A 24,839-nucleotide genomic window follows, 5' to 3' on the forward strand; every position below is an offset into this window, starting at 1 on the left:
CGTGACCAGCATGCAGGAAAATTTCGGCCTTAAGAACTCGTTCAGTTCTAAATTAGGCCTGGAATTTTTAATGCTTCACGGTGTTATTCTCTCAGAGGCAGGAAAAAGACTATTCGTCGCTTTGAGCTGAAATTTCAGGAGCGGATGAGACAGATAGAAAGGCAGGAGCAGGATTAGCTAAAAATGCTCGAGCTTAGTTATGGGCGCGGCGGGCAGCATGGCGCTGCGTCCGATGGAAAGCGTAGAGACAATGCATACCTAGGCCTTGAAGCTCAGAATGTTGGTGAGGTTAATAACAACCTACCTAAAATTTTGGCGGAAGAAGAGAGCCAGAAAGAAGGAAAAGGAACGGACTCACAGGTGCATGAAATTTCGACTGCCGAGACCGGACATTTCAGCCATGAAAGCGCCTTCAGTAATGTGTTTGTCCCTGAATGGAAAACTCTCCGAGGTGATACCCTATCAGAAGCAGTGCAGGATACTATTCGTCGCCTTGAATTGAATTTCCGGGAGTGAATGAGACAGATTAAGAGGAATGAGAACGAAGAGCTAAGAAAGCTTGAGCGGAGTTATATTGGCGGAGGTCAGGATGGCACAACGTCCGAAATTAAAGGACAGAGACCATGCAGAACTAGGCCCTGAAGTTCAGACCACTGGAGAGGTAGACAAAGACTTCCGTGAAAATGTGACAGAGGCACTAGGCCAGAATAATAGAGTTCAATGAGATCCAGATAGCTGAAGCCTCAGAGGCAGTATCAATTCACATTGAAAAACAACTGTCAGGGAAAGCAGCGCCCGATATTGATCTATTGAAGGGTACTGAGAGTGATATGAGGACAGAGAAAAGTTGCGAAAACATGAACAGTAGATACAGTGTACTTTCAGAGCGGCCAAAAACACAGTAGCAGCAGTCGTTTCCGAACAGAGATAATTTCGAGCTAGTAGTGGTGACAGAAAATGTTCACCAATCGACTGAGACCAGGTGCGCTCAAGATGAGGTCCTCATGGAGAGCTTAGGTGATTTATTGCCCGCTGATGGTGCGTTCCTTCCGAAGCACAGCGGTAGCGATTCCGCAGTCAGAAGCAATGACCTTGAAAAGTCGGCCGATTCGGCGACTGAAAAGGACGGCTACCTGGGCGTTAAATTATCCCGTGCAGCTCACAGGAGGTCCAGAAAAAAGTACAAGCTCTCTGCGAAAACGAGAACAATGAAGTCCTCGGCAGCCACCAGACGCATTGCTTTCGAAGCACTGATCATAAGGTAGTAACGGTCGATCCGCAGCTGTGTGCCTCCGAGTGGTTTGAAGGTTACTGCGTGAGGGATCTTGGGAACCAAGTGACGTCCAGCAGCCGAGAAAGCTCGAGCCCAACAGAAGGTAAGAACCAGAGGAGCCGTGCTTTGGTAAATAGCCCTCTGTGGAGGGATTGCGAAGACATCTGTGCGATAGAATTTGCAACACAGAGTGCCTCGAATGCGGCTCAATGCTGAAATGCGCCACAGAGAAGTACTGCAGTCGCGGCGCACTTTTCGGAGGTAATCAGGATCACTTGAGCGTCAAATATGTCAGTCTATCATTCACAGCCAAACTTGATCGAATAGGCTTTGTTCCATCTCCGCCTCCTAAGGCACCATGAAAGGGTAATGCCTATATTGTTACAGCGAGAGCCCAACGTTCAGCTTTAGTGGAAAGTTGAGTGGTGCAAACAGGCCGGCCTCGGCTGGCGTGAATGTTCCCATTCAGCCGACGTGGTTTGTGCAAGGAAGTGTTTGGGGATGTCGAGATTTGGGCAAGAGACTATTAAATGAGGACACAACCGGCGTTCATGAGTGTTGTGTGCGGACTTATGAACCTATATAAACAATGTAATTAATTGCTGTATGTGCGTATGTATGTGTGTGTCTGCACATGAATCTAGACTTTCCCCAGTGTGTGATATGGCCGCCCGTTCAGCAGATCTCTACACGAACATGCACCAATGTTGCGTTTTATAGTTTTTTATTGCTTTTAGTGGTTCTTCATGTGTCGATGTAACCAGGAAAAACTGTCTCCGGGGAGGGCTGCCATTAGTGAAGTGAAAGTGTTGCGGCCTTTTTGTTAGTAGGTATAAACGAGCTGATAGCAAGCTCGTTTATACTCTTAGGCGGGACGTGTAAGGGTGCCGCTCTTGTGCAAATGAGCAAATGAGCCCATTCCTCATTCTTATGAGCCGAGCTTCCCGCCGTCTGTGGCGTGGCGGCTTTGTGGCCCTTTGCCTTTGTCTTTTGTTGTTGACGGACGACACGCACTGTTGATAGGCGGAAGCGCATCAGTGCGTCGAAATTGACTAGCAACGTGAACGGAAAGGGAGTGGCGGTGTGCCTGAGGAAAGTCGGAAGAAAAGCTCGGAAGGAATAGCGTGTGGATACTCTTACATGATAGAGAGTGGTGTCGTATTTGTTATTGATTGGATTTGTGTTGTTAACGAGATCCGGGATTGGAGGCTAAGCCCAACCCACGGGGTAGTTCGCCTCTTTTATGTTATTTTTTACTGGAGTAGTGATGCTTAGGGCTGGCCACTGATAAAGACCGCCCCTAATTCTTTGTTAATTAAGGGTTTGAAAGCGCAAGTGAATGAATGAAAAGCAGTCCAGTCTGAGCTGGGGCTCCATGCTTATAATTTAATGCGGTTCTACTTAGGCTCTGACCCGTCGGATCGATTAGTAAAGTAGCGATAAGTTTGTTGTTTTGTGAATTCATTTCTTCTTCCGGTTTTACTCTGTTTATGTAGGCTGTTAATATATGCTCTGCTGCTCATCATCTGCAAGCACAACTCCTGTTCATCTTCCACGCCTAAGTACACTAGAGGAAGGATTCGAAAACTTTCCTCGAAGAAACGAACGACCTGAAATTCTACTGTCTCTCCAGCATGCTCCCAAAGTGACCCTCCGGAGGTCCAAATCGTACTGCCGTCAGCATGCCGCTCGTGCTTGACACCTTGTATGTTGTCCAGTCTATTCCGTAGTGCTATTAGGGCGATGGTAATGCTCAAAAGGGACAGTCCGTGCTAGCCTCCAACGACTGGTCGTCCAAGCTGGCCACCATTTTGGTAGTTACGGGATCTTCCTCAAGGCGAGTATCCCTCTTCATATCCACGAGTGCACTCCTATCTCCGAGGGTGTGATCTCCTGATGCATTTACTGATTCTGTTTGCTCTTTTAGTCTTTCATTTCCAAATCTGCCCTCTCCAATTGCATGCATCTCCTGGTAAGTTATGTCATGAGCTCCCTTTCACTCCCCTTTAAGTTGTGTAGGGCTTTCATCAGATGTGCATTCTGTAGTGCCCTTTCCTGGATCCAGCAGGCATCTCAATATGAACCAAGCTTTGTTGAGGTTGAGTTAGCTATTGAAAAAGTCGCAGAGGTTATGCCAGTTAGCCTTGGCCAAATTCAAATCATATTTATCAGAGGGCTCTTTCAAATGTGCTACTCTTCTCTTTAGCATCCTATTTTCATTCTGCCTTCTCCACCTCATTGTGAAACCATTCCTCGTTCCCACAGATGCAACAAAGGCTGGTCCTTTGTCGGAAAGCCACCGATGTATTAATATTTTCGGTGTGAGCTTCCACATCCTCCATAACATCTTTCGCTCATGCTTCATAATCTTCAATGCTGTGACCCTCGTTTCTCTCTTGCACTCCGTGACTTCATCCCAATGTCTAATTCTCGCACCCCTCTTCCCCTGGGCTTGTTCCTCTACAGGCTTCGTTAGGTCCCTCCTTTGGGTCTTTGTCGCCTTATGCCAATTTTTTTCTTTCGCCCTCTAGGGATTTTGTAGTGCAGCATATCACCTTACTCATGCAAGGCTCAAACTGATATGCTGTTCTGATCCCTGTCCTGCTGGCGAGGATTATATGTAGCGGTTCCGCACAATTCCTGCATATCTCTGCAAGCTGTGCTCTAAACTTCCTCAGTGCTAAAGCCACCAATTTTGTTCAACGGTGGTTTGTGTAGATTGCAGCTTTCGTTCTGATTACGTAAGAATATCTGTGTCTTGGTGGCAGTTAGCGCTTCCAAGAGGAAACAAAAGGGTTATAGCAAAAAATGAAGATTTTGATTGAGGTGATGTGTGCGAATGGTAGTGCCGACTTCAAGCTTGTGTTAAGATTCACAGTATCAAGCGCTGTTTCCTCGCTTGTTATGTATTCAACTGCTGCAAATGTGGCGTCGTATGGCTTTCAAAAAAAAAAAAACATTAGAAGCCTTGGCTTGTGCATATTGTAGGCTGATTTTTTTGTCCAAATTTTTTAAAGCATTTCACAGCAGTGTAATGTTGAGTCAGTTTGACGATACCAATTAAGAGACTCCTCCTCATGAAGCTACTACTGGCAGGAGCCGTTTTGCAGAGCAGGGGGGTGCGAGGGGTGTGCATACAAATCCCGTGTAAAAGCTTACGACTAGCGGCGCGCTCTTTATAGCGATATTGAACTCTCAGTCTGTTATATCTGAATTTATGTAATTGAAACTGCCTAATCTATTTTTTTGGCGGGGGGGGGGGGGCGAGCAGTTCTGCGTTTGTCATAAAGGTTTATCACGTGGACGCACTTTACCACAGGTGCCACGGCACACTGTAAACTGCAAATTTTGGGCAAATAAAAACGGCGTTCTTTTATCCTCCTGAGTTCTGGAGTGCATTTACGTTCGCTGATATCTGTGAGGTTTTCAAAGGTTCTCAGTTACAAGGATGAAAATTGAATAATATTTGAATATATCTAACTGTTTTAGCATAGCATGACGACCATTTTATTGGATACTGAAACTCTACCTGGTCATTTTAGAGCCAATGGGTATGCAGTAACGGAGGTCAAATTTAATACAAAAATGGCTTCAGTACTGCAAGAATATTTTTATAATCAAATATTCAAAAGTGTCACACGAGAAACAAGAGTAAGCCTTCAGTAGTTTACGAAGAAATTTCGTCCGCTCTAGCGGTCACTTCTTGTGAGCCATTGAGAAGCATCGCCTCTCCATTGTCACGCAGAAATGTTACGCTTCCTGGAAAATAACTTTGCATTTGTACTAGGGTACTATGGTGTCCCATCACTATCAGAAATGTCAGTATTCAATGAGTTCTCCGCGCCAATTTCTTGCCAATGCTATGATTGTAAACTTATGTGGAAGCAAACTAGCTAATGTCGTTTTAACACATCCTCTTAGGCGGCGATTGTCGCTGTTCAAAATATCTCACATTTGGATGTAACGAGCTGAAAAAGGCTGGGGTCAGCGTTTTTGATCTCCAATGATGCCTCAATGCCTCAATGATGGTGAGATGCCTCATAGAGCAAATTCAGAAAAATTTATAGAAGGAAATTAGAGAACGGGCCTAACTGTCTTCGCAACTTCTCTCCATCTGCCTGAATAAATATTTCCACCACCACCATTGGAATTTCGGAACTGGAAAGATATAGAGCTCTGTTGCTAAACCACTCGCCGCAGAACTCTTAGGCAAAGCAATGTTTATCGCGACTTTTCCATTATTTGATCATAGATTCGTTCAAAGCATTCGAAAGTAGCACATGAGAAAGGGCATGTTAAAGAAAAATAATCAAGTTAAACCAAGGAAAACAATGACAACTCGCGCAGCTATTTCGCATTTGGCCTAAGCAAGGTCTATCATCCGTCCCCGCCTTGCCTTTCATCCACGTTGGATCAATTCAGGCGCCTACTCTTGACCATGAAAAACCAAATAACAAATATAATAATCCGACCAAAGGATATTGCTCATTTATTTCAAAAACATCTATGACGGGCCTACTGGAGACATGGAAGCACTTAAAAAATAAAAATTGTAATGAGAAAAACTTTCCAGCTTCAGTGTTACTCTCCTTAGCAGATGCAGCTTTCTCTATTTCCAGCAGACTTACGAATTATATCGTGGCACTGGTGGAAAATAGAGTATTCCTATTCTTGAGAATATGTTTCAAATCCAATTTTCATGACATAATTTCTCGCATGGGTGCTTCTTTCCTGTGGCTGTTCTCACCCAGACGCGGACGGGAACACCACGAAGAAGAGGCAGAAAATAAAGCAGATTTGCTCGTGCGTTCGCGCTCGGCATTCCGCCCAGAGCGCGATTTATTGCTTCTCGAGAACTGACTACACCTTGTCCGTCTTTGAGGAGCGTTCTCGCAGGCCCTTCACTCGCTACGTATCCTGCATCGCCCCTGCTGCTGATTTCAAGGTGCGGATGTGGCGCCGCCGAGATAGGAACGGCATTTGTCTCCTGTTGTTTCGGTGACTGCAGCCACAACGAGGCCTACCCGAAGGGGGCCTCTGGACAGTCAGAGGCCATCGAGCTGCGCCAGGGTCTCGTTATCTCGGACCGATGTTGCAAAGGAAACACGGAGAAGACGGACGTGGCGCCGGCTGACACCACAACACTTCTAGACGATGGCCACCGATGCTGCAGGCACTGGACAGCGGCCAGCTTTGCAGAACCGTGGGTCGACCACCCATCTACCACCGTGGCGCTTTCATTTCGAAGGCTTGTCTGGTGAGTTATGGATTCACGCGAGAACCGAGAAATCATGGCTAAACGAGATGTTTTAATTTTATTATTTTTTCAAGTTTGTACTTTGCTGCAATTTGCTATTATAGCCGCGTCTACGAAGGTGTCTTGCTGGTCGTCTTTGGTCGTCTTGTATTGGGTGTTACAACTTGGTAAAATGCATGCATGCACCAACGGTCTTTGCTTCCAGTTTCCTAAAGACAAAAATATCCTTACGCTTAAAAATCTGTGCATGATCATGCAAAGTTCATTTATGCCTATTAGGTAGAGACCTTAGTCTTTTCTGCTTTCGCTTGACTTCACACTTTGATCTACCGATACCGAAATGAACCTCAACAAAGCATTCTTCTCTCAACAATCTCGGTACCAGCCACATCACTTGTACTCGCGTTTCGTATCCCAGGCAGTTCCGCGACGGAGAGACTACATAGCAGTCTTAAATAGCTATCCCTGCTACGTATTTCAAGGCAACCAACCCAAGGTAGCGCAGCACTGAGGGAAGGATGAAGAGCGTTTGTTCGGTGTCTCGCCATTTACAGTATTTGCTTACGTCATGTCCGAGAGATGCACGTGACGCGAGAGAAAGACGGATATGCGCACGTGTACTGACGTGGATTATGCTCCAAACAGCAATTATTCCTCCTTACGGAATGAGTCTGTAGGTGGAACATCGTTTGTTGGTAGACTGGGGCGGCATCAACGCGACTGGACGCATCAACGCTGCTGTTGGTGGATACCGGGAGGTCCAGTATCGGAGCTGTTGCCTGCTGTTTTCTTTAAACCGTTGGTCAGCTGAATGTCCTTGCCTTCGCGACTGTGACCTATAGTTCACCATAGGTATCAGTTCAAAGAACGACTAGGGTGTGTGTTTGCTGGCTTGCTGGTCTCCGACTAGTGGGCTCGTACTTCACGCTGAGTAGTAATGAGGCGGCATCACCCAACTAGCAATGGGCACCTTCAGTTGGTCATTATATCGGCGGGGTCTCTCCGCATGTCTTCCACTGCCGCCATCCTTGTAACCGCCGGTTCTTTATACACCTCGGCTCCAGCTGCCTCCGCACTATAGCTCTTGTACCATACAGGATGACCCGTGGAATGCCCTCCCCTGCCACCTTCAGAACGGGATAGACAGGACACCTCCTTATCTAATGGCGTAGCGCCGGAATCCAAATAGCATGGGAGCAGGAGCGTTCTCATTTCGCGTCGGTATTCGACGATAGCGGCACAACGCGCTGTTAAACTCGTACTTCAAGGTCCCCTATATGTTAGATGAAGCGTTCATTGTTTCTATGGCCTACCCAGCTAAACCATTTTACTGTCTTCGTTTCTGTAATATTTTTAGTCAAATATCCTCTATCCACTTGATGTGGGTAGCCGCGACAACAGCTTACCTCTTAGGAGTGGCTCCGCGTACACTACACGGGTATAATTTAGAAGGGCTTAAAGGATACGAACACAGGAAATATAGGGTAGATAGAAAGATCCCCTGCGCCGCCTTAGTGGTTATGGCGCTCGGCTGCTAGCCAGAAAGAGGCGGGTTCGATCCCAGCCGTGGCGGTCGAATTTCGATGGAGGCGAAATTCTACAGGCCCGTGTACTTTGCGATGTCACTGCACGTTAAAGAACCCCAAGTGGTCGAAATTTCCGGAGCCCTTCACTACAGCGTCTCTCATATCCTGAGTCGCTTTGGGACGTTAGACCCTCATAAACCAAACCAAAGATCGCTTACTAGCAACTGAGCTTATTTCGAAAAACACCGCCCCTTTTATACGCCAGAAAATTATCACGGCATAAAAAACAAAAGGAAAAAATACAGAATAAACATACAATGAACGATTATCATATTTTACACGCGTCTGTAAAAAAAACCCAGTTCCTTGTCGCTGATTCTAACCGACAACTTACTTGGGACCACGGGCCCAGCTTTCTGTATATGATAAGCCTCTATTATTTCCCTTTGCACCCTCCCCTGTCATTTGCTGATAAACATACATTACCTTTTCAAACACTGGATCACATCCTTCGCAATTTTTGCAGTCATCTCGAAGGTTCCCTCTGCATTTACCGTTGGTGCTTGCTCTCTCTCTGGCCGATAGAGACATGCCTGGACTTGAGCGGTGCCTCGTAGAAGACCCTTGGATTCGCAGTCAGTATGCATCAGCCTATGCTGGATAGCGCATCTCTGCGGTGTAGTCTGGCCATGATGGAGCACAGCTTTCTAAGTTCACGTGCTGCTAATAAACAGGCTCAGCCTGTGTCATCCGCCTATCTTCTGTGCCATCTGTCCAAAAGGTGCCATTGCCCGTAGAGCTTCATCGTTCCTCCTTTCTACTCGTCTCCTTCTCCTTCACTTTCCTTCTCATCCTCTCAGAAGCCTTAACGACGGTCGCCACTAAACGCATAGAATGGGCAATGACAGCTGCGTTCAAAAAGAACCGACGCCTCTGAAAATCATGCGTCCTCCATGAAGCTCGGTTTGTAGAACTCACGCGCCATCCTCCTCATCAATATGTCGGAGCACTTTACCCATGATGACCATTTATTTTCGGCGCCGCTCGTTATTAGATAGAAAAACTTGTCATCGAGGACCAATAATTACCTTGCACCAAAGTGCACACCCAACACTGTTCGTCGTGGTTTATATCTTAGTTATGTGCGGTCAAGCCGTTAATGCGCCGCAGTAGAAGGGTATACGTTTTCAGCACTGTCGCCAAAAAGGCTTCCTGTCTATTAGATCCCCGCCGCGGTGGCTCAGTGGTTAGGGCGCTCGACTACTGATCCGGACTTCTCGGGTTCGAACCCGACCGCGGCGGCTGCGTTTTTATGGAGGAAAAACGCTAAGGCGCCCGTGTGCTGTGCGATGTTAGTGCACGTTAAAGATCCCCAGGTGGTCGAAATTACTCCGGAGCCCTCCACTACGGCACCTATTCTTCCTTTCTTCTTTCACTCCCTCCTTTATCCCTTCCCTTACGGCGCGGTTCAGGTGTCCAAAGATATATGAGACAGATACTGCGCCATTTCCTTTCCCCAAAAACCAATTATTATTATTATTATTATTGTCTATTAAATCAGCATCGGATCAGTTTTGCTGTCCTATCAAAACCGCTCACCCGCGAACCATCGGACTCCCACCTGTCTCACCCCCTCCACAGATTTTTGCCTCACCTCTTTTTCACCGCTTTCCGCATGATGGTTGTACATGGTTACAACATCGCGATAAGCACTGCAAAATCAAGGAATGGGGCATCAACAGCTGCGCTGTTAAGCAATTGGCTAACAGGTCAAGCCCAGGCGAAGGAAACGAAAGTCGCACTTTCGTAGTTTCTATCGTTAACAGCTTTTGTTCTTGCGCGCAGCTGAAACGGCCATTACCTTGCTATCAGCCATAACACTTCCTGACCTTTGATGCTGCAATGCGCAGGAGATTGTTTCGGCATGTCGTAATAGAATACGCGCAGTGAATGGGTATGTCATTTCTTACTCTAAAGTTAACGAGCAAAGGACAGAGGAGCTGATGTCAATAGTGAATGTATAAGACATATTTCGGAGCGTTTAGCAAGGCACTGGATGCTCAGAACAGTTTGGTCCCGCGCATATTTCAGTTTTCCATACGGTTTCGTTGCTTTGAAATAATACTTTCAGTATAGTGAGGCTGTAGGGTGCTGGTAGTTTTTTCCTACGCAGTAAACAGCGGAGGTGTCTTCGATTTCTTATGGTTTTTCGATACGAAAATATTTTTCATAGTTTCGCGCCCGTCCGAATAAATATCATGGTCGGTTTAGTGGTCTATAGGACAGCATGACGAAGGGTGGGCAGAGTAAAATATTACAAGGTAATAAAATAACCGCAAAAAGCACTAAAAAATCTGGCCCGCATATTTTCTTTCAAGCAGTTTAAAGCCCAATTCCAAACTAAGTCCATTTCTTGCTTACCACTTGTTTAAAATATCGTTTCATTACGTGTCTCGTGCAGACAACAACCGAGGCGGGGTCGACAGTCCCAGTGGAGCATCGCATGCTCGTTGCGCTCCACGCATCTCCACCTTACGGAGCGGAGCCTGTCCAGCTGCCAACATTGACAGTGGCGGCACCCGTCACCATGACGACGCTGGTTTTGCTGCAACCCGGAAAGCGTCTGTCCGGAGCACGGTGATAGTCGAACTGGACTTCTTGTACGTGAGCTGCTGCGACTTCTGTCGTTCTTGTTTTTGCTGAGGTTCTTGGTCGTTCTGCAGCTCGAAAATCGTCCGGCCGTGCCTTGGTCATATTCTAACTGGACGCCTGGTATGGGAGCTGTTGCGAATTCTGGCGTGCGGCGGCGTGAGTTTCACTTCTAGTAATCCTGCTTATTGCAGCCTTCAAGAAGGTTCCGAAAAACACGGTTGATAACGCGTGAGAGTTTGCAGCCCTTTGTCGCCTGCGCACCCTGTTGAAGCCTTGGTGCCGCTTGGCGCTGCGGTCGGCAGCCACAATCTGGTGCACCTCACATTCGGCGAAAGCGGGAGGTTCCCACAGTTCCCACAGCCGCTTTTCGCAAGTCTACGCTATGACATCTGTGCCCCCGAAAAGACGCTCTCCCTTCCGCTAGGGAATTTCTCCCTTCTTGAAACGCTATAAAAAAAAAACATTGGTTTACTTCTTCGTTTATTACGTCCATGTAGGTTGCATTTTTCATAACTGGAAGTTAAGTAGGGAAACCGTTTGGAAGCGTTTGTCTGACAATATGCTCTATGAAAAAGCGAAATAACGTTTGTGTTCTCCTTTCTGAGGCGTTTTTCGGCTATCGTTTGTTTGCAACCTCACTATAGGAGTGACTGGCGCATTTTCAGCGAAATATATTTTGAGTGTTTAGCTCTGTGAATGAAGTTCGTCGATTATAAGTATCTTCCATCAACGAATTTCACATTTGCCCAAGATATCTCTTCGCAGTCTGCTCCTGGACACGAATATAGTGTGGCACACCTACGTCCTTCCCACGCACCGTGAAACGATGCAATCGGCAGGGTTTCTAATCTGAGTAGTGATGGGCTTTAAAACTGAACCCCCACTACGGATCTTCGAATAATAGAGGTTTGGTTTGATTTGTAGGGGTTTAACGTCCTAAAGCGACTCAGGCTATGGGAGACGCCGTAGTGAAGTGCTCCGGGAATTACGACCACCTGGAATTATTTAACTTGCACTGACATCGCACAGTAAACGGGCCTCTAGAATTTCGCCTCCATCGAAATTCGACCGCCGCGGCGGGGATCGAGCCCGCGTCTTTCGGGCCAGCAGCCGAGCACCATAGCCACTCTGCCGCCGCGGCGGCTCGAATAGTAGAGGGATGTAGGCTGTCGTGATTTATAGGTCGGCTTATTTTTTTAAACCTCTAGTTTTCTAATTAGCTAACAACTGTGAAAGTAATAATTCCAGAGGATGCGGACAAACTCCCAATTCAATTCTTTTCTTCAAAATTGAATTGAATTGAATGTTTATTGGTTCACGGATTCTCTCCGTGTAGGGGGCAGAGGTAAAGGCAAAAAGCCTGATAGAGCATCTGCGCCCCGACAGTTCAGGGCAGCATGACGTATCATTCACACACACAAAAATTCCATTATTTAGTACGTGTGCCTTCAAAGCCGTCCTGTGCTTGAAAATGATTTTTAAAAGGCAGAAGACACGTAAAGAATAAATATTGTGTAACATTAGAATTCACTTGCATCAGAAGTCAAGAAAGAAAAGGAAATCATAGAATTCACTGGTCTGAAAATAAATAGCATATGAAGTAAATAGATCAGTATATATAGACATTTCAGAAAAGAACAAGGTTTAAACAGATGTGCAATGTAAATGCTGAGACAATGGCAAATATATTTTACAAGCGCTTAGAGAAATAACATAACCTAATATAACATATAACATAGATAATAACATAAATATTAACACAAATAGCACAACATAATGCGACATAACTGAGGTTACATGTGTTATTAAAGATGAGATCAAGTTACACAAAGTGAAAATGCAATGTCACTCCCCACTAATAGCTTTTTACAGTCTTTTTTGAATTTGTGGAAGGGTTGTGTGTATTGTATCTTAAACTGATCACTGTTTAATATATTAATCGTTTGATAATTCAATGCTTGCCTTCCGTAGTTAGTTCTTGTGGTGGGCTTTAGATGGTGTGGTCTACGTATTGGGTGTGAAGTGCAACTGTCGACAGGTATTGTATGCAGCCTATTTATATTAATTCACTGGAGTAGTTTGGAATAATAAACTTGATCTGCTTTAAGCATGCTATATTTAATGAAGAGCGGTTTTGTTCGGAGTCCTCGTTTGTCCCCCACATAGTTTTCAAAAATTCTCATTATTTTCTTCTGTACAATGATTAGTTTGTTGTAGTTTGAAGCTGTCGTAGTTCCCCATACTAGAATGCCGTAACTGAGTTTTGAATTGAAGAATGAGTAATATACTGCTTGTTTCAACCAGGTGGGTCGTATATTTTGTATTCTATACATGCAGCCAATAACTCGAGATAGCTCACTTTTTAATTTGTTAACATGAGTATTCCATGTTGGGTCCTCTGTAAACCACACGCCCAAGAACTTTTGCTCTGTAACTTCTTCCAGTAACGTGTCCTCAAATTTCAGATGAACACAGTAGGGATCTCTTATTTGCTGGCTTAAAAATTATATATCTGGTTTTGCTCGTGTTTAAACTCAGCCGGTTGCTTTTAAGCCACCTGGAGAGGTGTAAGAGAGGTAACTGTTAGTTTATGATTCTATAACCTCTTTTGTCGCGCCAGTGAAGAAGATATTAGTGTCGTCAGCATACATTATTATTTCAGGGGAGTTTGGCATTGACGTTATATCATTTATGTATATAAGAAATAAGAGGGGTCCTAAGATTGATCATTGAGTGACGCTATATTCGACTTTAAATTTTTGTGATACCAGATGGTCGACGCATACATACTGATACCGATTTGAGAGGTAAGATATAATTGAATTCTTCGCTACACCTCGAACACCACACGCAGCAAGCTTCTTAAGAAGGATATCGTGTTGTAAAGTGTCGAATGCCTTTTTCAAATCCAAGAAAATCCCCAGAGTAAGCAGTTTTCTCTCAATATTTTCAATTTTGTCCTTTATGTTTATCAAAGCTAGTTCTGCAGACTTATCCGTTTGAAAGCCATACTGCGACTTCGTGATTATTCCGTGTTTATGAAAAAAAGCCGTAAGCCTAACAACACGCTCAAATATCTTGGAAAACACCGGCAAAACAGATATCGGCCTGTAGTTTGTAAGCTTTTTTATCATCACCACCTTTGTAAACAGGGGTGATCTTAGCTATTTTTAATTCATCTGGGAACTCACCACCTGTAAGCATCTCGTTTATTATATGTGTTAATACAGGACTAATAAGATGAGCGACATACTTCACAGGTAAGGCCTTTATTTCGTCTTCCCGCATGCAGCTTTGTTTTCTAGGGCCATGATAACTGTTTCAATTTCAGTAGGGGTCGCTGGTGTAAGCATAATGGAATCAATCTGCCCTGTAGTCATAAAACAATCCACTTCTGAGTTTTGTCCGTTATATGCCCTGTGCTAACAAAGTGTCGATTCATTTCATCAACAAGCTCTTTCCCAACTACATGGTATTATCGATTATAATTTCATTCACGAAATGGGTTTTTCGCCCTCGGCCAGTTATATCGTTCACAGTATTCCGCAGTCTGCGTTGATCGTTTTGAATGTTGCAAAATTTTCTTTCGTAATAATCATCCCTTGCCTTTTTCAGATCGAAGTTCTATTTGTTTCTGTATTTTTTAAACTCTCTCAATATGTCGCAATTTCGAGAGCTAATGAAACTGTGGTACATTTTATTCTTTTTACGTATTCTTTTGTATAAGTCTGCAGTTGTCCATGGCTTTCTAACTTTTTTATTTATTTTTTTCTGCTTTCGAAGAGGGAAGGCTGTATTGTAGCACTGTTTGAATTTATCCAAGATCTTGTACGCAGTTGCTGAGCATAATTATGCTCATTGTAGACGGCCGTGCCAGCTTTCTTGGTAGATAAGGCAGCTGAACATGTTTAACGCAGTTTCGTTTATCGTGCGGAGCAACAGGTTTCCTTCATCATTATGCCGTTTTTTTATAGGATGTGCTTGCCAGACAGAACACGGGCAGGTGATCGCTGATGTCATTTAAGATTACACCAGTGGAAAGACCATCGCTATCTATGTTTCTGACGCAGATATCAAGGGATGTGGCTGTGTCAATGGTCACCCTAGTGGGCAGTGTTATCAAATTGTGGCACGCGTACTGGTGAACAATGTCTTGAAATGTGTTGGCGTGTAAGTTACCGGATATTGAGTCAATATTTATATTTCCAAGGATCATAAACGGCGCATTCTCCGAGCTAAAAGAACAAAGTGAAGTTTCAAGAAACGACACGAATTCAGATACGCAGCCAGAAGGTGGCCTGTACACGGCGCAGACAGTGGTGTTAAGCAGTTTTACCGATAAGCTCTCGACATTTTCATCCATTCTGCACATGCTACCTGATACTTTGTGCGGGAAATCATCTTTTAAGTAAATGGCTATCCCGCCACCTCTTTTGTTTTTTCTACTTATGCTTTCCCATTTGTAGCCCTGAAGGTAAGGAGGTTCGTTTTCTTCTGTTAGCGAAGTTTCCGTAAGCACTATAACGGTAAATTTTAAGCTAATTGGATGCAGAACCATTTCAAGATCTTGAACCTTATTTTTAATGCTTTTCATATTTAGATGAATTGCTAAAAACTTTCCCTCGCCTTTTTTATGTTTTTCATTGAAATGGTCACATTCATAATAGTGGCATTCCTGCGGTATGTCTTCCATTATAGCTCTTTTGCACTGTACAGCTTGTATATCTTTTCTATACAATTATCTGCTCAATGTCAGCAATGCTGCAAATTCTGTGACTTGTGGTTCGTTCGTTACCATACTGCTGCACCCAGAATTATCTTTTTTGAGCGGGTCAGGTGCTCGTTCACGTAGATGGGTGTGCCGTCTCCACCATAATCAAGATCTTTTGTAGTCATCCTCTGCGTTCTCGCTTTTTGCAGAATTTTGTCCCGTTTTGTGCGTTGAACAAATCAATGTCCGAATCAGCAATCGGCTCATTCAGAGTACTACCGATCCTCCTCACAACATCGACGACGTCACCTTCCTCAGGTGCTCCTTATATTTTCAAGTTGTTCATCCTCTGATACTGTTCTAATTGATCTATCCTTTCACTCAGTCTGCAGTTTTCAGCTTCCAGCTCTTCGTTTTTCGGTGAAAGACTTTGCACTTCCTTTCTAAGTTCTTTCATTTCACTTATGATTTCATTGACACCATCACAGGTATCGTTGCAGTTTTTGACACTTTCTTTCAATGACCTGAGATCTGTCCTCAGTTCTCGCTTCAGGTCCTCGAAGGCCTTGGCAATATATTTCACGGCCTTACTCATTTACGTTTTAAGTAGCGCAAGTGCCTTAAAGAACTACCCAAAAAAGCAAAGGCAGTATCAAATAGAATGTTTGCTGTGTTCGGGAGCAGGGCACAGTCAAGATTTCAGGCTTTATACAATAGAAAAGAATACTGCTCACCTGCAGAAGATACAGGAAATAGGTGTTTCTCTGTAGTGCACCGCTGCCGAACTGAAGACTCAGCTTAGGCGTCGCTCCTAATATAGGCAGTTTTGTCCGCCGGGGGCGTCCTTGTTTCACCCCTCGAAGCTTGCAATGCTTGCAGTTATCCATTGACGGCCGCTGATAGCACCGGTCCAAAGACGAAGCGATGCTCTGCACGGTAGATGGGCACGAGCCGAAAGCTTCAGAAGATACAGGAATTATGTGTTGCTCTGTGGTGCACCGCTGCCGAACTTTTGTGTGAGCCTTATAGCGTTTAAATTAATGTCCGCGACTCGAAAATTGTTCAGTTGACCACGCGCTTCCGCGTCGCAGCATTAGTGCTTTGAAACTTTCCCCCATTTAAAGAAATATCATAGCAATATTGGAGTACGAGGTGAAGGAGGGAAACATTGGCTGTGGTGGACGCCATGGAAAATGGCTCCGGAACATTTTAGACCATATGGGGCTCTTGTACGTGCGCTGACATCACACACCACACGCGTATTTCTGTCAGCTGCATTGAAATGCAACCGCCGCAGCCAGGATTCGATCCTAAAACATTGGGTACAGAAGCCGAACGCTATAGACACTTTGCTACCCAAGCGGGTTGTTACATTCGGCGACCGCCCGCCTGTATTAGCAGCGTCGTCGGAAAGGCTCACCTGCTGGAATCCAGCATTAAGCTTCTTCGGCATGGTTCCGAGCCCCGCGATAAGGATCGCTCCCACCTTCCTGACCAAGTACCCCGAAGAGTGTCGCCCAGGTGTATTCCGGGCGGAGCGGAGAGGCTGCCGCAGTAAACTAGCGGCAGCTAATCCTCAATGGTCGTGAGTAAGTTGGGGGAACTAATGCGGCCTTGGTCCCGGTAGAGGACGATCCGCATGAGAATACGGCGGCGGGCTAGCTGTCGTCGTCCAGTACCTTCTCCGGCCCGGCTAATGGCACAACCACTTTGGCGTTAAGTAAGCTGACCAGGAGCTCAGGCCTTGCACGTCGGATTCTTCGAATGAAGAAACAGGTGTCAGCATCGCGTAGGAACTTTCGGTTGGCCATAAAATATCGCCTCCGCTGTCGCCGTGGACCCGACGGCATCCTCCTATCTCCCTGGCTCGACAGGTGACGGGGGCGTGTCCCTATGTTCGGTGGTGCGTGTTTGTGCGTGAGAATGCAAGCTTGAGGCCACTCCCGCCCTGGCGAGGGCGTCCTCAACCTTTGGAATCTAGGGACGAAGAACTGTATAAAACTGGACGGCGAGTGCACTGAATCATCATCCTTTTGCATCCTCCGTTATGATCCTACCTGAAGATCCTCTCTTCGGAGAGAAGCTCTCTTATGATCTCTGGCTCTGTACAAATGTAAATAAACCCTCTCGTAATCTTTCTCCCAACACCCAACTCCTTTAACTCGTCAGCAGTCATGTCCTGGTGGTGGAGGTGGTCGGAGCACGCGTCGTCCTGACAGTGACTCTTTCGAGAGTGACATCTAACCCCAACATCCAACAGAGTATCGTCTAGCATGGCACTCAGTTCAGGCTATATACACTCGTCCAGGAGGTGTTGGCTGAACCATTAACCACTACCCACGGACACCCTTCACATTGACCGTGTCTGCTACGTAGTAGCTTTTCTGTGTTCCCCTCTCCTTTTGCTCTCTCCAACCCACCGCCCCCTCTTACGGCGTAGTAAGGCGTCCAAATCATAAACGCCTCAACAAATAATGGACGCATCTATGCGAAATGTGGCCAGCGCGGCATGTTTTCGGTACTGTAACCTTGAAATCAGCAGCTGCGCGCAAATCCACGGAGCCATCGCGGCAAGTTGATAAAAGTCGCTAGCACTAAAGCAGCGACTAACTATGAGCTCGCCATGTCAGCGGCGGCTCTGCGATGAACGCAGTCACTTCGTTTTGCTAGCACATGATGCTGTAGTAAAGGCGCGATGACCTTGTACTACAAGGATTCTGTGCTATGCGGTGAAACGGCGACGGCAGTATCGCGCTCCTACAGCATCATGAGCGTAAGCGATGTTCGCGCACTCATCGCAGAACCATCCCTATGAACGTTGACCCGTTTCTTTGTTGCAGTTTTGGGCAAGAGTTTCATTACGACCGCGACACGTATGAGAGTGCGAAAATTACGAAGCCGAACCACACAGTTTCATGCAAACATTTACACCACGATTTTGTAGCTAAATCTACATTGGCCACGAACTCGCAGCTTCGTTGTGCTCGCATTCCCAAGCGTGACCAAGCACGTGACGAACCACGTGACCAGCCACGGCCCCGCGCCGCTGGCAGCTGCTCCGACCACGCGACCGACCACGTGGTCGGTGGCGGGAAACACTGAAACCCACGCCCACTCACTGAATAAAAAAAATCCTGTGTCGAGGCTAGGAATCGTACCAGGGCCTTTGGCGTTCGAAGCGAAGACGCTGCCACTCCGCCACGACAGCTCAACGTGTAACAATGAATGAAGGCGCATGTAGTGAATGCGCGCCTTTCATATCTTAACTCTTCCGAACAAGATGTCGCCGCGATTTCGCTACGTATATCCTGGCCTAACAGAGCCAGGCCATCATCAATTTTTTGTTTACGTCGGGAACTACGTTCAAAGTTACGTTGAGGAAAACTATAGACGTGGGCATTTCTTTACATGCTCATCAACATTTGGTTTTAAGATTCTGGGAAATAATTAAGGACAAAATGGTTTGACTTACCTTTGTTCAATCATTAATAGGGACCCATAAGAAAGTTTTGGGGACCGGTATTCTGACATGCTGCAGCGTAGGAACTTTCCAAAATTTAGAAATGATGCGCAAGAAGCATTTCAGCTGAGAGATTTCTTAAGCATGGGAAATGTGCTATAAAAGACGCGGACAAGAGGAGCACAAGCACGGGCGCATGCTCGCGACTGATTGTTTTCAGCAAAAAACACATATTTACATATCTATGAATAAGAAATCATTGCCTAAAGCGCACATGCCAGCAACATTTTTTTCTTTTTTATTCAATTTGAGTGATATATAGCTTATCAGTCATCCCCTGAACCCTCATTAAAAAAAAAAAAAACCTCAGCCAACTAATATGCCGTCTAGCCACGACTGTCCTCAAGATTTTGGGTCGAGCCAGCAGAGGCCAATATTCGTTACAGGGCGTAGGCAAAGAGCATGCGCCGCGATAGAAGGGCAAATTGGACCCTTTCCTGTTCTTCATCGAAAGCTGCTATACGCCCAGTCGATCGGTTATACAACGGTCCGTTTGGCCTATGTATATTTTTCAGCATGTCAGGGGGATCTCATACCCAACATCCACCGAGCACCTGCCAAACTGAGTGGCGTGGCGCTTCGTGCATTCTCGCACAAAACCTCCGGCGCACCGTAGCGATTCGCTACATTCCTGAGGTTTTGGGACACCCTATTGGAAATGTACAGCGCAAATACAGACAAGGACACAAGAAAGAATGACATGGAACACACGAGAACTGACTTGCAACAGCGCTCGTGTGTTCCATGTCATTCTTTCTTGTGTCCTTGTCTGTATTTGCGCTGTACATTTCCAATATGAATCACCAACATGCCCAGTCTGCCACCTTAGTGGACACCCTATGAATAGAGGACTTAACAGCAGATGTGATCTTTGATTTAGCGCCGCCATCGTGGGGCGTTCCAGCCTCCAATCTTTGCAGAATCTTCTCTGCCCCTGCGACCACGACCGACAAAGGGAAACCAGCCGTAAGTAGCCTACCAACCTGATTGCTGAGGCTCTTTTTAACAGATGAACACATGAATTTTGGAAGGCTTCCTTCATAAACAACATGCCAATGGCGCGTTTTACCATCTTAGATTTCTTCCATTTTATGCTTTACAAAGTTTATGTTTACTTTCCGAAGCATCCACTTTTTGATCATATAGGTGTCTCTTTGCAAATCGAAACTTTAACTTAATGGAAAGGCGCTGGCCATCTAACCGTGGGTCGCTTTCACGACTCGAGATGTAGACACTCGGTGCCGTAAACGTTGATGGTGCAAAATGCCGTTCAGTCTGTCTTTAACTCACGGGCGATCCAGCGGCTGGCTCCCAGACGAATGCTTGCTCCCTTTTCTGTCGTTGACAACCGCGTGCTGCTCTCCACTTAGTTCCGAAAACCAGTAGTAATCGCAATTCTTCCTTCGATGATTGCCTGGTGCGACTCCCTTGATTCAACTCCAGTTAACTCATCCGTTCCCCCTCTCCTTCCTTCATTATCTTCCGCTACTGAGTGGTGGAGTGAAGGGTTGTGAACATAATTTGAAGCACATGGAAAGTGTCTTGGGGTAAACATAAATCCACTGTTGGAGACTGTTGGCTCTTGGGTTGTCTGACTCGTTCAGCACCGCAGGTCCCGGCTCCGAAGGATGGTGTCGAACACTGTTAAGGAGGAAACTGTACTGTTGGTTTGTTTGCAGATATTTATAGTCGTGATACGAGTGTCTCGGTAACAAACCAACAACCCGTTAAATACCATTTGTATTTCCCAGGTTCCTGGCTGTCGAATGAAGTTCGGAGGGCGATATACAACCAAATGAGCACTTGTAGACATTGGTGGTACCGGCCGCGGCAAGGGGCGGCGCTGATGATCTCTCCCAGCTCCGTCGATCGAAAGGTGAGAAGACAGTCCGCGAAAACAATCGTGTCAATTTCACTACTGCGGCAAGTTCGGTGCCCCCGTAGGAAAGGAATTCAACGCTGTTTCCGAGCAAATGGAAAGGACAAACGACAGCCACCGAGCATGTCGTGCGGCTTCACCACTGCGGCAAGTTCGTTGCGTCCGTGGTTAATTGCATGCCGTTTTCCAGCAGGTGAATGAACGACTTGGTACTCTCCCGCCTGATGTCCGAAAAACGGGTCAACTGTCGCTTTCCTAGCCGTCTTTCAATTAACATCACCAGCTTAACCTTTCAACAGAATCACTCCGTCCGGCGACCCGAGGGTAGAATCGGCCACTTGACGCCGCCGCTGTCAACCGCTGCTGCCGCCGCTGCTGCCGTGATCGCCACTCCTCGTCGCATGGTAGCTTCTTGATGGCTCATTCGCCTTCATGATGGTCTGCTAGGAAATTTTCCGAGATCCGAATTCGCCGATACCAACACCACGTACTGTCAGACCGGAACGAAGGGCGAACGCCGCTCGTGAACTGAAAACAATCAACTCTTGATACAGACTTGCGACTAGCACTAGTTCGTCACTAAGGAGCTTATAACGAGGTTCTTAGCTCGCGCTGACGGTTCCTGCGAAGCATGTAAGAACGAGCAGTTACATAACGATGTCGAGCTGCCCAGCGGATAAGTAGCACCGATGCTTGCTCACCTTTGAATACGGGCCTATGCATTTACCTATTTATGCTTGTTTCAACAAAGTGAAGCGCCTTTTTCTTTGTGACCATTAATGATCCTACCAGCTGCTATTCATCAGTTACGCTTATCGACGGTGCCTGGTGTGCCGTTGCTTCAAGCCGCTACCTGAGCTGTTGTTTAACGAAATTGCCAAGTACTGCCGCTACCATTCTTGGTAGCACTAAATATGCAGCTACTCCAACTAGATTTCACCAGCAGCTGGCTCTCGGCTTTTCATAATGCTCGACCTCAGCACGTCTCAAAGCGTAATTTGCTGGTATGGAAACAGAGTGCTAACCAACTGCCACAATAACCAACTTGACCAACTTCCTGCTGTTAACAGCCTTCCGAGTTGCTATCTTCTATGTGACTTTATTCCATTACACATTGTGAAGCACTTCTCATTCTTCTACGCAGGGTACACGGTGAAACTGAGCCAACCTCTCAGGGTGTTTGAGGACGTCCCTGAACTGCCGCAGCACGCCCCCGACTCTTGTTTCAGGGATTTCCTTTGAGAAATTTTCAGTCATAATTTTTATATGTGATTAAATAAAGCTTTCGCCAAAGAAGTCGTCTTTTTACTTATAACACAATGATAGTGACATACCTTGAACAAGCAGGAATCGTGATTAGGTCACTTCTTCCAGGCGAATCCTCAAGGTCCATATTTACAGCGGATGTGACTTAAGTAATTGCACAGCCGCTTGAGTACATCACTACACTAGACTCTGAAGTTACCGAAATTTCATTTTAAAAATTCTACGCTGAGGGGGACATAACCCAGAGAATTCGAATTTGAAATTAAGATTTGTAAACACTTTCATTTCCGCCATATTGATTTTGTTACACAGACCTTTTTATACTGGCGCAGGGAGCAGCGAAAGTGTAATCAGTGTTACGGAAAACACGTGAGCTCACTAAGAATGCTATAGCGGGAAATGTGTTTAAATAAAGGACAGATATAGTGACAGCACAATAAATCACACGAGATTCGGAGCCGTTCTAGTCCCTCCTTCCACAGACGGTGTCTCACAAGTGCGCGCATGGAAGACATATATCCCCCGCTGCGGAATGCCCGTTGATTGCGTGATCGATTGCAGCAAAGGGGCAGTCTTTGCTGGAAAAAGGGCAGGCCTCGAAGCGGCCCAACTTGTATGCAGCAAGAGGGCGTTTGTCCAATTAATTCCCTTATTTCAGGAGGTTCTTACATGCCTCCGTCGGCAAGGTTTTTTAGTGCCCTTTGATTTCTTTGCTACTCCAGCCTGCTTTCCCTCCGCACCTTGCAGACTATTCGGAAGAGGATTCATGTGTTCCTGGAAATACGTAGACCACGTATGCGCACGATAATTGATTTGAAGTCAGGAAGATTGGCTTTGAATTTGAAAAGGGCGAAATTATTACAAAAGTCACCTAAAGGAACGCAACATTCCAGAAGCTCCCGCAGCGAACAACGACGTCTTGAAGGAGTGGGCACGTAGTAGACAAGGCAAAAAATGATGCTGGCAGCATTTGTACAAAGAAGCTATAGTATTAAAAACCGAGAAGCTGCCACTTGGATACCCAACGCAGATTACCCGGCGGATTTGAGTGAGCGGCACAACATTTTAAAAAGGCAGCTGTGAACTTATTCAGCGCCTTTATGCTGATATTTTTTTTTCTGGAAAACTATGCTTGAGCCTGTACTTTCCGTAACGTTCTGCTCTTTTCGTGGACAAACGTCCAACTACTTCGCGATTCTGCTGAAATACTGCTGCTGCATAGCCGATGGTCAAATTCAAAGGGCCATATATCTACAGTTGCTTTTTCTATTCAGATCATAAGCTTCAAGGCATACGTTTTTTCGTTTACTTTATGTGCTTGAAAAACATGACTTATGCACAGAAAGTTAGGTCGTGTTAAGGAAACGGTGAAGAAATTCATTAACCAATAACTAAGCAAAGATTTTATTTACAATATAACACAGCGCTCCGATTGAAATTTCAGTGGGCGACGTGGCATGAGTTTCAAATCTCGTGCAAACAGCTCATGGAAAGGGACCGCAAAATGAAGACTAGCGCACGGATCCCTTGCGATCTTAGAAAGCAAGAGTACTCATTTCCGCACTGAAAGCGTATATTTAAATACTTGCACATTAAAAGAGAAATACGTATTTGGCAGCACCAGTACGTTGCAATTGGAACACACTGAGCCGACGCAATACACTATGGAAACAAATGGCGTATTTTCTATGACAGCGATATGTAATGCATGTCTGAAACTCACGTTCGAGTCGCGTGGGCGCCTGACATATTCGGCATGGCGCAGAGGAGAAGCCGCGCGAGCCTACAATATCAGTGGCAATTCCGAATGCGTTGTGGTCACCTTCTCTGAAGCATGTGGGTGGGGGAGGGGGGGGAGCAGTGTGTTGAAATTGGAACAATAACGCTCAGGAGACCTCACGGAAGAATAACAGGGCGAGTGTTTACTGCGTCGGAACCCATTATTACTTTGCACTGCCGGTGTTCTACAGCTGTATCCCGGAGAAGTTATTCTTGGACAAACATTTCTCAGCATTAAGTTGGGGGCGGGTGATCTGCTGGGATGGGGAATACACGCCAATCAGCCAGAACACAAGGCCGCGGTAACCCAATAAGACTAAATAAAGGACAGAGTTCATAAACGGTAACGGCTGTGTGATGATTGTGCGAAGCTCGAATATCCGCAGATGTGTTGAAGCTGTGGTATGAAGTTTGATAAATGAATAAAGAATAAAAATAAAAAGCGAAAGAAATTTCAACTACTGGAATCAGATTTAGACATCTAGAGCGTATTTCACCGTATAAAACAAGGAAAGCTTCACCGTCAGCCGGTCACAACTGAGCAGAGCTAATTAATAGTGGCGGAAGGGAATTATGTGCTGGGTTCGAATGGTAATTGGACAGGAGAAAGAAGAACGCTTTAACGAGCGTAGTGTTCGGGGGCGGTGAAACATACACCAGAGAGGTGGAGAGAAAATAAAGGAAGCAGGGAGGCGTTAGGATTCTATGTATAGGATGGTCGATAGAAGTTCATATAGTCTCCACAGAAAGCGAACTGCTCGTCTAGATCAGCATCTGAATTCTCTTTGAAATGGAGCGTCACATTAAGAGAAATTGGCAGCTGGATGACCGCTGACTGGAACCAACATATGGCGTGACTTTGGTAGCATAAATTTGGTATTTTGTGATTTTTGGAGCTTTCGCGCTTCTCCGTGGTTTCACAGTTCACGCTCTGCATGCCTGACATCGAAAATATGAACAGGCAGTTGAGGCAGCA

At 45.8% G+C, this 24,839-nt stretch overlaps 1 protein-coding gene across 2 annotated transcripts; it reads left to right on the top strand.

Moving 5' to 3' along the window:
- The first annotated feature begins 1,231 nt into the window (after nucleotides 1–1,231).
- Nucleotides 1,232–22,114, top strand: LOC144099715 (uncharacterized). Of its 2 annotated transcripts, XM_077633015.1 has the most exons (6): nucleotides 1,232–1,376; nucleotides 6,282–6,530; nucleotides 10,518–10,716; nucleotides 19,844–19,905; nucleotides 20,691–20,815; nucleotides 21,963–22,114. In XM_077633015.1, the coding sequence occupies exons 2-6, from the start codon at nucleotides 6,428–6,430 to the stop codon at nucleotides 21,972–21,974; spliced, it is 501 nt and encodes a 166-aa protein (XP_077489141.1). In that variant the 5' UTR covers nucleotides 1,232–1,376; nucleotides 6,282–6,427; the 3' UTR covers nucleotides 21,975–22,114. The 2 variants fall into 2 exon arrangements, with proteins under 2 accessions (XP_077489141.1, XP_077489142.1); XM_077633016.1 differs by lacking the exons at nucleotides 1,232–1,376; nucleotides 21,963–22,114 and adding an exon at nucleotides 10,780–10,864 and having other exon boundaries at nucleotides 6,092–6,530; nucleotides 20,691–20,795.
- Nucleotides 22,115–24,839: the final 2,725 nt, after the last annotated feature.

Source organism: Amblyomma americanum, chromosome 1, assembly GCF_052857255.1.
Source record: "Amblyomma americanum isolate KBUSLIRL-KWMA chromosome 1, ASM5285725v1, whole genome shotgun sequence".
NCBI lineage: Eukaryota > Metazoa > Arthropoda > Arachnida > Ixodida > Ixodidae > Amblyomma > Amblyomma americanum.

Excerpts from the sequence above, each read along its gene's own strand:
- LOC144099715 (XM_077633015.1), top strand. The coding sequence starts at position 6,428 with ATGGCCACCGATGCTGCAGGCACTGGACAGCGGCCAGCTTTGCAGAAC. Across the intron at positions 10,717-19,843 it reads ATAGTCGAACTGGACTTCTT|CCTCCAATCTTTGCAGAATC; the intron begins GTACGTGAGCTG and ends GGGGCGTTCCAG. Across the intron at positions 19,906-20,690 it reads CCGACAAAGGGAAACCAGCC|GTTCCTGGCTGTCGAATGAA; the intron begins GTAAGTAGCCTA and ends TGTATTTCCCAG.